The sequence below is a fragment of the Henckelia pumila genome, chromosome 3 (assembly GCF_033568475.1).
Source record: "Henckelia pumila isolate YLH828 chromosome 3, ASM3356847v2, whole genome shotgun sequence".
NCBI classification, from domain to species: Eukaryota; Viridiplantae; Streptophyta; class Magnoliopsida; order Lamiales; family Gesneriaceae; genus Henckelia; species Henckelia pumila.
The window spans coordinates 30,448,488-30,459,236 of NC_133122.1; the positions used below are offsets into that span (position 1 = coordinate 30,448,488).

The following is a 10,749-nucleotide window of genomic DNA, read 5'->3' on the forward strand; positions in this document are numbered from 1 at the left end:
TGTAAATAAAAGTTTTACTATATCCTTAATAGTTGTAAATTGGAAATAATTTTTTTAAAATAGTGATAAATTAAGATTGAATCATCCAATATGTTTATTGGCATGTGATAGTTTTGGATTTATCAACCATTTTACGTCTCTTTCTGAATTTTAATTTGAACTCATTAGCGTGCATTTTTACCAATAATTAATTATATATATTTTTTGACATTATAATTAATTATATTTTTGAGAAGACAGAATTCAATTTTTTTTAAAAATAAATTTAAATTTCAAGATTTTGTAACCTCGCAGACAAAATCTGCGTAAAGATTTCCCAAAACATTCATCCTAGGGCACGCGCTTAGCTTCCCGAAGCAGAAGATGAAGCTGAAGCAGCTGGAGAGCTACCTTGGTTCTCTGCAACAGTTCGAAAACCCCAAGGTTCTTGAAAATTTTCTTGCTTATTATGGGGTTTTCTTTGTGCGGATGCAAGTTTATTTGTTCGTCCTGTACATTATGATCAGTGTGGATTAATGCATTGGAGTCTCTTTTGATAAAACAGATTGAATTGGAACAATATCCGACAGGACCCCACATTGCATCTCGGTTGCTCTACACTGTAAAGATCCTCTATGTTTTTTTATTCTTCTCCTTTTTTCTACTTTTAGCGAATGCCCTTTTCTTCATGTGCTGAATTTATTCTTTTTTGTTTGCCATTTATGTTAATTTTGTATATAGCTACCTTATGGTTATGAATAGATTCTGTATTTTGCGTCAAATTAGGCGGAGAATTCTTTTGGGGATGTGAACGATAAGGTTGTGGCAGATTTTGGTTGTGGATGTGGTACGCTGGGACTAGCTGCTGCTCTTTTAGGTGCAAAGTAAGTGAATAAGTTATCTTTTAGTGTTTCTGCTTATGTGCCATGGTTATGCTGCAGTACGTATCTTAAACTTATCTGATTCCAGCTCTGGGATTGAGTTGTTTTTTTTTTTAAACATGCGGGATGTTGATCCTTGCTTTATCTGATCAGGCATGTTATTGGGATTGATATTGATGCCGAATCTATAGAAATTGCTTCCTCAAATGCAGATGAACTCGAGGTCTGGTTTTACATGTGCTTTGCTTCTGGTTAAAGCTGATAGGCCGTTGATACATGTTTATCAATAGAGCTCAACTTCTGATAACCGGTTAAAATGGAACAGTTCGAGAAGGTTCAATTGGCCGAAATGAATACCTATACCTTGTCTAGAGCACTCTAGATTGTTGAATGAGTCAGTTATTGGTGATTATGGTTGTTGAAGATAGGGTTTTGCTTTTGAATCTCCATCACTTCTGTCTCGTGTAGAAAACCACAAGTCCCACTTGGACACTAGTATTTAATTGGATTTTATCCCTGAACTAATTAGAAATTCAAGATACATAAAAAAGGGAAAATATCTCTCCATGACGACATCCCATAGGAAGTATGTTCTTTTAAAGCTAGCAACAAATCTAGATTTTTTTGTTTTCTGTCTTGCAGTTTCAAGGCAGCGTCATCTTCATATAAGCTTTGAGGTTTGCATTGAAAGTTAATATTTCATTATTTAATTTCAGCTATGCATGTTTTGGAATTTATGCAAATTCCAACAATAAGTTGGTTAGTATGCACTAAAATTTGTCTAGTTTCATTTTTATTTTTGCCGTTATTTAGAGAGGCCAGACTTCTCCTAATTGGAAAAACATGATGCTCTTATGTGATTGAATTTGAAAGGTTTGACAATGTTTATTTTCTGTTCATGATGAATTGCATTTGCAGTTAGACGTGGATTTCATCCAATCTGATATAAGGCACTTAAGATGGCGAGGTAGTTCTTTCTCTGGATCCACCTAACCAAAATACAAAAGTATTAATTAATACATATCTGTTACATCGATGAATATCTCTTGAATGAGAGTCTTAGAAGACCTTTATAAATTGCTAGACAACCAAAATTGTTTATGCTGTATGTGTGAATAGTTCCGACCTTTGTATAGGTGGATTTGTGGATACTGTTGTACTGAATCCTCCATTTGGAACTAGAAAGAAAGGAGCTGACATGGAATTTCTCTCCACAGCGTTGAAGGTAACCCATGACTACAGTTTCACAATGTGTTTTTTGGTAATAATGTTGTGAGGAGACCTCCATGGCTACATTTTTTTTGTCTGATCTATCTGTTTTTCTTTTTATATCTACATGTCAGGTTGCTTCTCAAGCAGTTTATTCGTTGCACAAGAGCACAACAAGAGACGTAAGCTTGTGTTTTTAATGAATCTGAGATCATTTATGTTTGAATTTGTTTTCGTCTTTTGATATGCAATGAATTGTGATTAAATTTTCACGTTGTCTTTCCAAATTGCAGCCACTTGTCATGGCAATTTTTATTAATGAATCATAAATCAGTTTCTATTCATTTGGTATCAGAACTCTGAGGATTTGCTTCTTTTTAAATGACCAAGTTAACTGCTTGACTTTTGGATTCATTTTCTGCGAAGTATCCTGCATGGCTGGCCAACAAATCATCCTTTTCATCAATTATTTAAAGGCTTGATGTTGGCCAATCAGCTGTGTGTTCTCTACCTTACATATATTGAACTAAAGTGTTTACGAGGAATAAAGTTCTGTCATTCACCTGAAAGTAAATCTTGGGAAGAAAATTGTGGAATGAGCAGCAGAGGGATGTGCATAATTTAATTTTGGGTGCTGTAACGGGTTGAGTTTATGTTCTTTGTTTGTGATTGTCTTAGTTTTATCATCCGGTCCAGTTGTGACAAAACTTGTATGGGTTAGTTTATAGGTATGTAGTTGTGGAGCATTTCCAGGCTTGTTCCCGAGTTAAGTTAGCTTCTTTCTGTTTGCGACTCTGGCTTTTTCGCTCCCTGTACATGCCAATATTCTCCAGTTCTGCACCACTTTCCTTGATACTGACAAAGTTCGGTGCTTTCCACATCTAGTTTTCTACCTCAATTTATCTGCCTGTAGCATCCATTTTCTGTTTAAATATATTTATAATGAACTTTATTCTTAGCAGCGCATCATACTGTTTCTCATGATATCACTTATAATACAGTGTTTTATTACCTGTCTTGATCTATTGTGACTGCAGCATGTCAAAAGAACGGCCTTGCGAGATTATAATGCAGTCAGTGCAGAAGTTTTGTGTGAGGTATCTAAGTATTGACTTCTGTCTCTCTGGTAGTATGCTAGCTTTTGTACAACTCACATTTATGAGAAACCCACCCCTTTCTTTCTTAGCTCCGATTCGATGTTCCCCAACTGTACAAATTTCACAAGAAAAAGGAAGTTGACGTTGCTGTGGACCTGTGGCGGTTTGTTCCGAAAACAAGTTCGACTAAGCACTTGTAGAATTTCAAATTCAAATATTGTTTCTTAGAAAATAAGTTGTTTCTTATAGCTGATCGTGTACTCTGTATTGAAATCTTGAGTGGGTGGATGATTATACTTTTGCAGATTTAAATTTAATCGATGATGAGCAAAATGATACGGTTCCTTTGTACTTGTAGACGGATCTAGAAAAAAAGGAATGAGTAGCTTGACTACTTTATACCCCATAATTTAATTTCAAAAACATTGTCAAGAGAGTGTTTGCAACCACTAAAAATAAGTGATTATGAATTTTTTTCTTCACAAATTTTGTTAAGAAAAATCTACAATCATTTATTTTTAAAGATCGTAAACACTCTTTAAGCCACTACCAAAAAAATCATATTCACTCCGTAAAGAGAAGAAAAAAAAAATTCATATTTGCGTCTCAAAGTTGTGATATGATGCAATCTTACTATATTATCAAGTGCGATAAGGTTTTCCAGAGCCAAATTTGTGTTATGTTTTAATTTCCTTTTTTCCCCTCTTCTTTTTTTTTTTCCCCTTAAAAAAATCATCATTTTAAATTATAGTGTAGCTCTTTTGTCTTTTTACTTTTTTCGATTATATTATTTCAAATTATAGTTAATCCCTTATTAATTTTTACAATTAAGATATAACTCAATTGAAGTCATTTCAAATTGCATTACCACTCTGCACTACAATTTATCATTATAATGTTATAATTTATTTGAAAAAATATTATAATTTGTTTGAAAAAATTGAATTAATTGTGAAAAAAACTATAATATTACATGGTGTTTGCCAAGGGTTACTAGTTATTAGAATGGTTTGAAAGTTATTTTTGAAAATTTACATTGATGTAATGAGCCGAACCAAAACAATTTCAAAATGGATCTAACCTTTATATAATAACTAGCGTTCCTTTGCATGTGATGCGTGTATATACATAAGTTTTTTTAATGCTAATTTATTTTCATGTTATTTTTAGAATTTACATGATGAATTAGATATCAAAAGTTTAAGAGTGTTAACTATCTAATCTAAAAATTTAAAAGTACAAAAAAAAATAGCGAGTATCATTTTGATAAATAAGATAACATTTAATGGTTAAAACAAAAAAAAAAGGTCATATAAAAATGATTAATTTGTCTAAAAATTTTGGTTTTGTTAGGAAGTTAGTTAGGATAACATTGTAATTTTATCTCAAGATTTATCAATTAATTAAAAGTTAGCTAATTAAAAGGTTTCTATTGTAATTATATAGTAAGGATATAGATATTGCAACAATTGAAGTTGACATTGCCTTCACGGGCAACACTATACTTCTTTCAAAGTAGACAATTCGGTACAATACAGCTAATAATCCAATGTCTTTCTTACCAAATATGTTGTGTTTCGTCTAATTATATAACACAAGTTATTTTATTCATGCTATTATTACAACTTGAAATAGGACAAGACAGCTAACATTCCCAACCAACCTCTTTATTTATGGAGTAATACAGTGCCAACCGATCAAGACTCGCTACTTCTCATTAATAAGAAGTTAAGAACTCGTAATAACTTCTTCCAGCAACGATTCAAACCAGAAAACCATCGATGGACTCAAAATATTTTAAAATCATTCCCTCGACGTGGGCCGTGGTTATCGGGCTAAAAAGATCAGTCATCACCTTGTAAAACAACCATGTCATATGTAACTAACGAAATCATGAAGTTGTACGGGTGGAATAAACCGATGCCGATGATTTGATATGAAATGGAGATGTATATAGATAGATAGCAATGCATGTAGAGAGATTGAAATGGTCTCCACAATACTTCCATAGAGGAACAAGAATGGATAACGCATTTGGACTAATTAATTTTTATCTATCACACTGATTTAGTTGTTCCTTCCCGAGTAATGATGAGGACCAGTCATAACCAGAAGCATACAACTCACCTCGTAAATGATTGGATCAACGATGCTATACCAGAAACCATGAAGAAATCAAGGACAAGAAGCCTAACACATTGATAAACTTGAAAGCTGGACGTCTCACCGTCAAAACGGAAAATAACAAAATGAGTCCTTATAATTTCGCATAAACTTTGAATAATAGTTACATACGTGATAGAAATCTGTTAATTTAAGATGCTATCCCAAGAAAACTATGAGAACGTGCCAGCGGCTAATCTACAAACACATAAAGTAGAGAAAATGTTATGTCCACATCCACTTTCACTCATTTCAGTTTCTATCGACTTGAACAATTCTTGGATCCAAGGTAGACAATATCTGGGGCATTGACATGCCACCAGAGACGACAATTTCTGCACATAACAAACAAATAGTAAACATACAGTAGGGCTCCAATGGTAATGAAGAACTACGTATTAAAGTACTATTAGGCCTCAAGAATTCTTGAGCTAATATCAAGGATTTGCATCTCAACACCTCCCCCTGTTTTCTCTTTTACATAAGTGGTAAGGTAACAAGGATATGTCACATCTCTATTTATTGCATGGCAGCAGTGTTAATCAATAAAAGCTAAAACACCTTCTAATACCAGAGAAATAATAATATTACCTATGGGTAAAGCGTTATCACCTTGATTTGAAGTTATCGGCAGCATGGTATCGATAAACATTATGTAATGAATTGCACTATGATATTTTTTTAACATTTTTAAGCAATTCAAATTCGTTAAATTTCCTCTACTATTGCTATGGTATCATTTTACATTTACTCAAAAAGCTTCACCAATGCCTTGAACTTAAGAGGCCATCTACTAATCTACTAAAAGGGAGTGTAAAGGATACACATTTGACGTTGATTAATATACAAGCATTTATATCACATCACTTTCTCGATCCACCTCCTATTATTAAAAAAAATGTTTCTTTATATATATATATTTAGGGGATAGTTAGCAAAATAACCTTGCCACCTTGGTCAATCATTTTCTTTTTTCCAAAATAATCTTCCCCTGTGTATTTGAATGAACTCAAATACACTTGGGGAGAGTTATTTTTAAAAAATGAAGTTTGACCAAGGTTATTCCCCCAAATTTGCCCATATAGAATTGATGATGTAAAGTAAGTACAGATTTAAAACAATTAATATTATTTTTCGTAAAAATGTGTCACACTTATCAAGGAAATTATTGCGGGCATTTATATAAAATGGTCTTTCAAAAGTTTATAAAACAAATGTGCTTTAACGGACAAATGTTTTCCTGTCATAGTCATTAATCATTATTAAGCGATTCATTATCCTAATTCTATAATTTGGACTTTTGAGTACACAAATCTAGACTTTAACTTAGCTCAACTTCCCAAGAGATAATTATCAAAATTTACTCTAGTGAGAGCCGCGACTGCAGGCAGGCATCTCAAATTACTAATCTCCGGTTTACCTGACACTGTTAGACTGCTATCCGAGATCCAAGAGTTATAAAACACATGCACTTATGAAATAGAAATATATGCCCTCAGGTATTGAAATGCATCCTTGAAAAGTAAAATACCACATGAAGGCAAAAAAATTTTGAGGATAAAATTAGCAGACAGAAGATTCATGACACAGACATCATACCAATCCCTTCTCGAACAGATAGGTTTGGTCTTATAACATCTTTGGCAGTGACCAAGAATATATCACCAATGTAAAGATGGTTTGTTGGGACATAAACACAGCATAGCTCTTCTTCTCCTGAATAATTCTGGAATCATAAACAAAATTTGTGCAAACTTTGATTAAAAAAACAGTGGATCTATTGACTTCAAAGATTAAAAAAAGAAGCAATATCCATATATTATATTCCATCACCACATTTAGTGAGATGCCATTATTTTAGTGGTTACGAAGTAAATCATTCAAGTCCAAACCTGAATACAAAGGAAAAACAATTTAGAGACACTAAAACGTTCTAAAATTGTATCGAGTCCTACTCATCCCACCATTTCAAATATTAAATCATAGGATTCACAGAGAGAAAGTTATCAAGAGGTACCATACAAGGCAACAATCCAAAAACAAACATTACATGAAATGAGACGAGACAATCTTCTTGAGATGGTTTATATATCACAATCAACAATAAGAACAGGAGACAAGCGGTAAAATGTTATTACATCAGCATTGTAGAAGTGGAAATCCCTCTACCATCATTTTTTATGGGTCTTTATAGAGCAACTATGTAAACAAATATTTAGGAAATGACAATCAGATTATCTTGATAAACCGGAGAAATGAACTATTAATAATTTAATATCCACAAAAATTAACTCAGATGCAGAAAAAGAACAAGTTTGAAGACAAAAATAACAGATGCGGCAATGCTAAATAAAAAGGATGCAAAACATGGCAGACCTGGAGGGTCAAAGATGAAGTTATGAACCCAAATGCATATTCACCAATACGCGGATGCCTTATAATGGCCACTTCCTTGAAAGCCTGAGTGTTCTGATCTGCAATCAAATTGGAAAAAAGTTATGATCCATGCCAAAACAATCTATCAACAAGAAAAATGCAAGAAGGAAAAAAAAGTGTACCTGGGGATATGGCTGCACTAATTTGCTTGGAGGCATTGTAAATGTGACGAACAAATGGCATTCGCTTAATAAACCACTCTCCAAGGCTCAGAGTAGAAGTCCCCAACCATGATGACATAAATACTCCAACCAAGAAAATGAAAGTGATTGAGGTAACAAATCCTAGACCTAAACATAACAAGTAGCAAATGTCAATGAACCAAAAGACGTGAGACGAAAAGACATTTATCTGGATGCCTAGTTGTTAACCATGGATATATGATACAGCAGCAGAAGGTGCCCTAAAGAAAACAAAACACGTTAAGGCTTCAAATGGGTAGTTCAGCGAGAGAACTTAAATTAAGACAGGAAATGAATGCATTAATGCACCGAATCAACGCATATCATCAAAATGATTAATAATTTATTCCTTTTTTTTTCATCACGATGGAACGGCAAGCTTACCAAATATGTTGATCCCTAGTTGGGCATAAATTGGAGAGAAGAAGCCATCCACAAAATGAATAAACCACCATGTAATGTAGAAAGTTATTGCTATAGGAAAGAGGATGACACTGCAAAGTGCAAATCAAAATAGTAAGCAAAATTTGTCGCAACAAAAAGGATCGCTCTAGATAGAAATTATTTAATCCTCTAGTAAAAAGTGTATTGTGTTCCTCTAGTAGTTCATCTTCTCTCACAGCCTAACAAGCTCGATTCACAATACTATCAATTTATATACTAACAACTTACAAGAATTTAAAGACCTTTTTCTTTGCAAATGAATGATCTGTTGTCAAGAAAAAAAATGAGATTTGGTGAAGAAGATGGCGTAACAAAATGAAAATAATGCTCGCATAGTCGCATCAAAAATTATTATAAAGCCTCACCTTTACAATGATAATTTACTATCTCAAAGACAAATAATCTGTATGATCTTGCCTTCGAACCTAAGGTCTTGCACATTCTATTAGACACACGGACATCAATGAACAGATCAAACCTCCTCAGTTTGTTTAGTATATCAAGAAAGGCTTTAACTTACAATATACTAAGTGATGAAACATGCATATATTAAGACAACCAGAACTAAAAGAATAGCAACAGCACAACTATCTAAACAACTGATTGTCTAAGCAGGTTCTTAAATTGTATGTTTTCCAATATCCTTGTACCTTAAAACACATATTGCAGAAAACAGGGTTTTATAACAATTACCATCCAGTCATAAATTTCTTTGACGCCCAACTCCTCACGACTTTGTAGAATGCCTGCACAGTAAGCAAGACGGGTGATAATATTTCACTATCCGTCACAGGAAGAATCACAGATTCTATGGAGGTGCTACTTTCCAAATTTTACGCCATAAAGGAAACACATTAACATAACTCCGACGATACAAGCCCAAGTTACACGCAAACCTAACAAATATATTTCCAAATTCAAGTGGTCTTCCTCGTGAAATTAAATTCACGGGGCCAATAAATAGTTGAAACCCCTTTTAAACATTTCTGAAAAACTGAAGATAATTATACTTGGACCTCTCCTCTCTTCTAATTTGGAACAGATGATCAAAAACAAAAAAAACAATTGAACCTTTCACACGCCAGCTACATTCTCACTCTCATCCTGAATAAGATGAGATACATCAAAACGAGTCCACCTTCAACAATTGTAGCTAGGCCAAGCATTTCGCCTCGAGGTTTTAGAAATGCATGCATGATAATTAAATTCCACAACCGAATAATCGAACTATAGAAACCAAATTTGGCAGGTTCCCTTTTACAATCTACACTTAACTAAACAATATCTCATAAATCATTTTTCATTCAAAATTATCTGTCGATGTCATGAAAACACCAAGCTTTCAGTCACAGCAATTAAACAAGCCCTCCAATCGTCATTGCTGAACACCGCAAAAACAACCACCTCCCGAAAAGTCCATCCAATCAAATAAATCAAACGACTCGGACCAGCACTAACAAGGTAAACCCTAAAATGGGAAAGTTGAACACAAACAGAACGCAAACAACAATACCTCCCAGCCAGAATGATGGTGAGAGGAAGAAGCAGAGAGGGAGGGCTTGCAGGAGGAGGAAGCGCCGTCGTCATCGTGGTGCTGATGGTGGTCGATAGAATCCGCCACCGGAATCAGAAGCTCTCGATCCCTATCTCTACTGCTGCTCCCCATTATCCCTAAAGATTTCTCATCTCCCATCACTCACACACCAACACCAAAAACCCACGATTGAATTCTTCCTCGAGTCTTGCAAATTTCGCCTTCTCTCTGCTTTTTCCACTTTAAGCTTAAGCTTTAATTACTACTTTGCTAACTTCAATTACGCGCAGTTTACTTTCTCAATTGCTGAATATTATTAGCATTTCTAGAGTTGCCTACGATTCCTAGGGGTTTGAATTGAGACTACTAAGAGAGTTTCAGTTTTATTTATAGATTAATACGAACTTATCCGAATTTTTATGGAGTTTATTTATATGATTTTGAGAAATATAAACCCTTATAAATTTAGATGTTTATTAAAAAGTTGGGTTATATGTAATATTTTAAAGTAAACATGTAAAATTCATAAATTGAATATCAAAAGTCAAAACCCTTGTTTTTTTTTTAATCAAAAGTAAACATGAATTTGTTAATGAGCTAATAAGCTAAATACTGACCTATAAAGATTCAACTTGATTCATTTATTTCATTGTGTTTCGTTAAGCGAGTTTTTATTATATCGAGTTTCGAATAGCTTCCGAACAATTTGGTTCATATATATGATATATCTTTAGATACGATTGGAGCAAGTGAGACCTTGATCAATTATCAAAAGTTCGGTTTTTCTTTCAAATAATTTTCCGAAAAGAAATTTTTCTTCTTAA

At 33.7% G+C, this 10,749-nt stretch overlaps 2 protein-coding genes across 3 annotated transcripts; one reads left to right on the forward strand and one right to left on the reverse strand.

Annotated features, from left to right (window-relative positions):
* Positions 1-270: 270 nt before the first annotated feature.
* Positions 271-3,519, forward strand: LOC140891136 (uncharacterized). Its single transcript, XM_073299458.1, has 9 exons — positions 271-423; positions 545-601; positions 766-863; positions 1,014-1,083; positions 1,779-1,827; positions 1,997-2,085; positions 2,204-2,251; positions 3,107-3,166; positions 3,256-3,519. The coding sequence occupies exons 1-9, from the start codon at positions 364-366 to the stop codon at positions 3,364-3,366; spliced, it is 642 nt and encodes a 213-aa protein (XP_073155559.1). The 5' UTR covers positions 271-363; the 3' UTR covers positions 3,367-3,519.
* Positions 3,520-5,328: 1,809 nt separating this feature from the next.
* Positions 5,329-10,318, reverse strand: LOC140886557 (protein CONTINUOUS VASCULAR RING 1-like). Of its 2 annotated transcripts, none has more exons than XM_073293195.1 (7): positions 8,757-9,053; positions 8,620-8,656; positions 8,332-8,441; positions 7,888-8,055; positions 7,706-7,803; positions 6,929-7,055; positions 5,329-5,664 (listed from the first exon to the last, which is right to left on the reverse strand). In XM_073293195.1, the coding sequence occupies exons 1-7, from the start codon at positions 8,830-8,832 to the stop codon at positions 5,582-5,584; spliced, it is 699 nt and encodes a 232-aa protein (XP_073149296.1). In that variant the 5' UTR covers positions 8,833-9,053; the 3' UTR covers positions 5,329-5,581. The 2 variants fall into 2 exon arrangements, with proteins under 2 accessions (XP_073149296.1, XP_073149295.1); XM_073293194.1 differs by lacking the exons at positions 8,620-8,656; positions 8,757-9,053 and adding exons at positions 9,085-9,137; positions 9,905-10,318 and having other exon boundaries at positions 5,338-5,664.
* Between the last annotated feature and the right edge of the window lie 431 nt (positions 10,319-10,749).

Coding starts and splice junctions, on each gene's coding strand:
- LOC140891136 (XM_073299458.1), top strand. CDS start 364: ATGAAGCTGAAGCAGCTGGAGAGCTACCTTGGTTCTCTGCAACAGTTC. Junction 424..544: donor AACAGTTCGAAAACCCCAAG/GTTCTTGAAAAT, acceptor TTGATAAAACAG/ATTGAATTGGAACAATATCC. Junction 1,828..1,996: donor AAGGCACTTAAGATGGCGAG/GTAGTTCTTTCT, acceptor ACCTTTGTATAG/GTGGATTTGTGGATACTGTT.
- LOC140886557 (XM_073293194.1), bottom strand. CDS start 10,084: ATGGGAGATGAGAAATCTTTAGGGATAATGGGGAGCAGCAGTAGAGAT. Junction 8,056..8,331: donor ACTAGGGATCAACATATTTG/GTAAGCTTGCCG, acceptor TGTTATGTTTAG/GTCTAGGATTTGTTACCTCA. Junction 5,665..6,928: donor ATCTGTTCGAGAAGGGATTG/GTATGATGTCTG, acceptor TGTTATGTGCAG/AAATTGTCGTCTCTGGTGGC.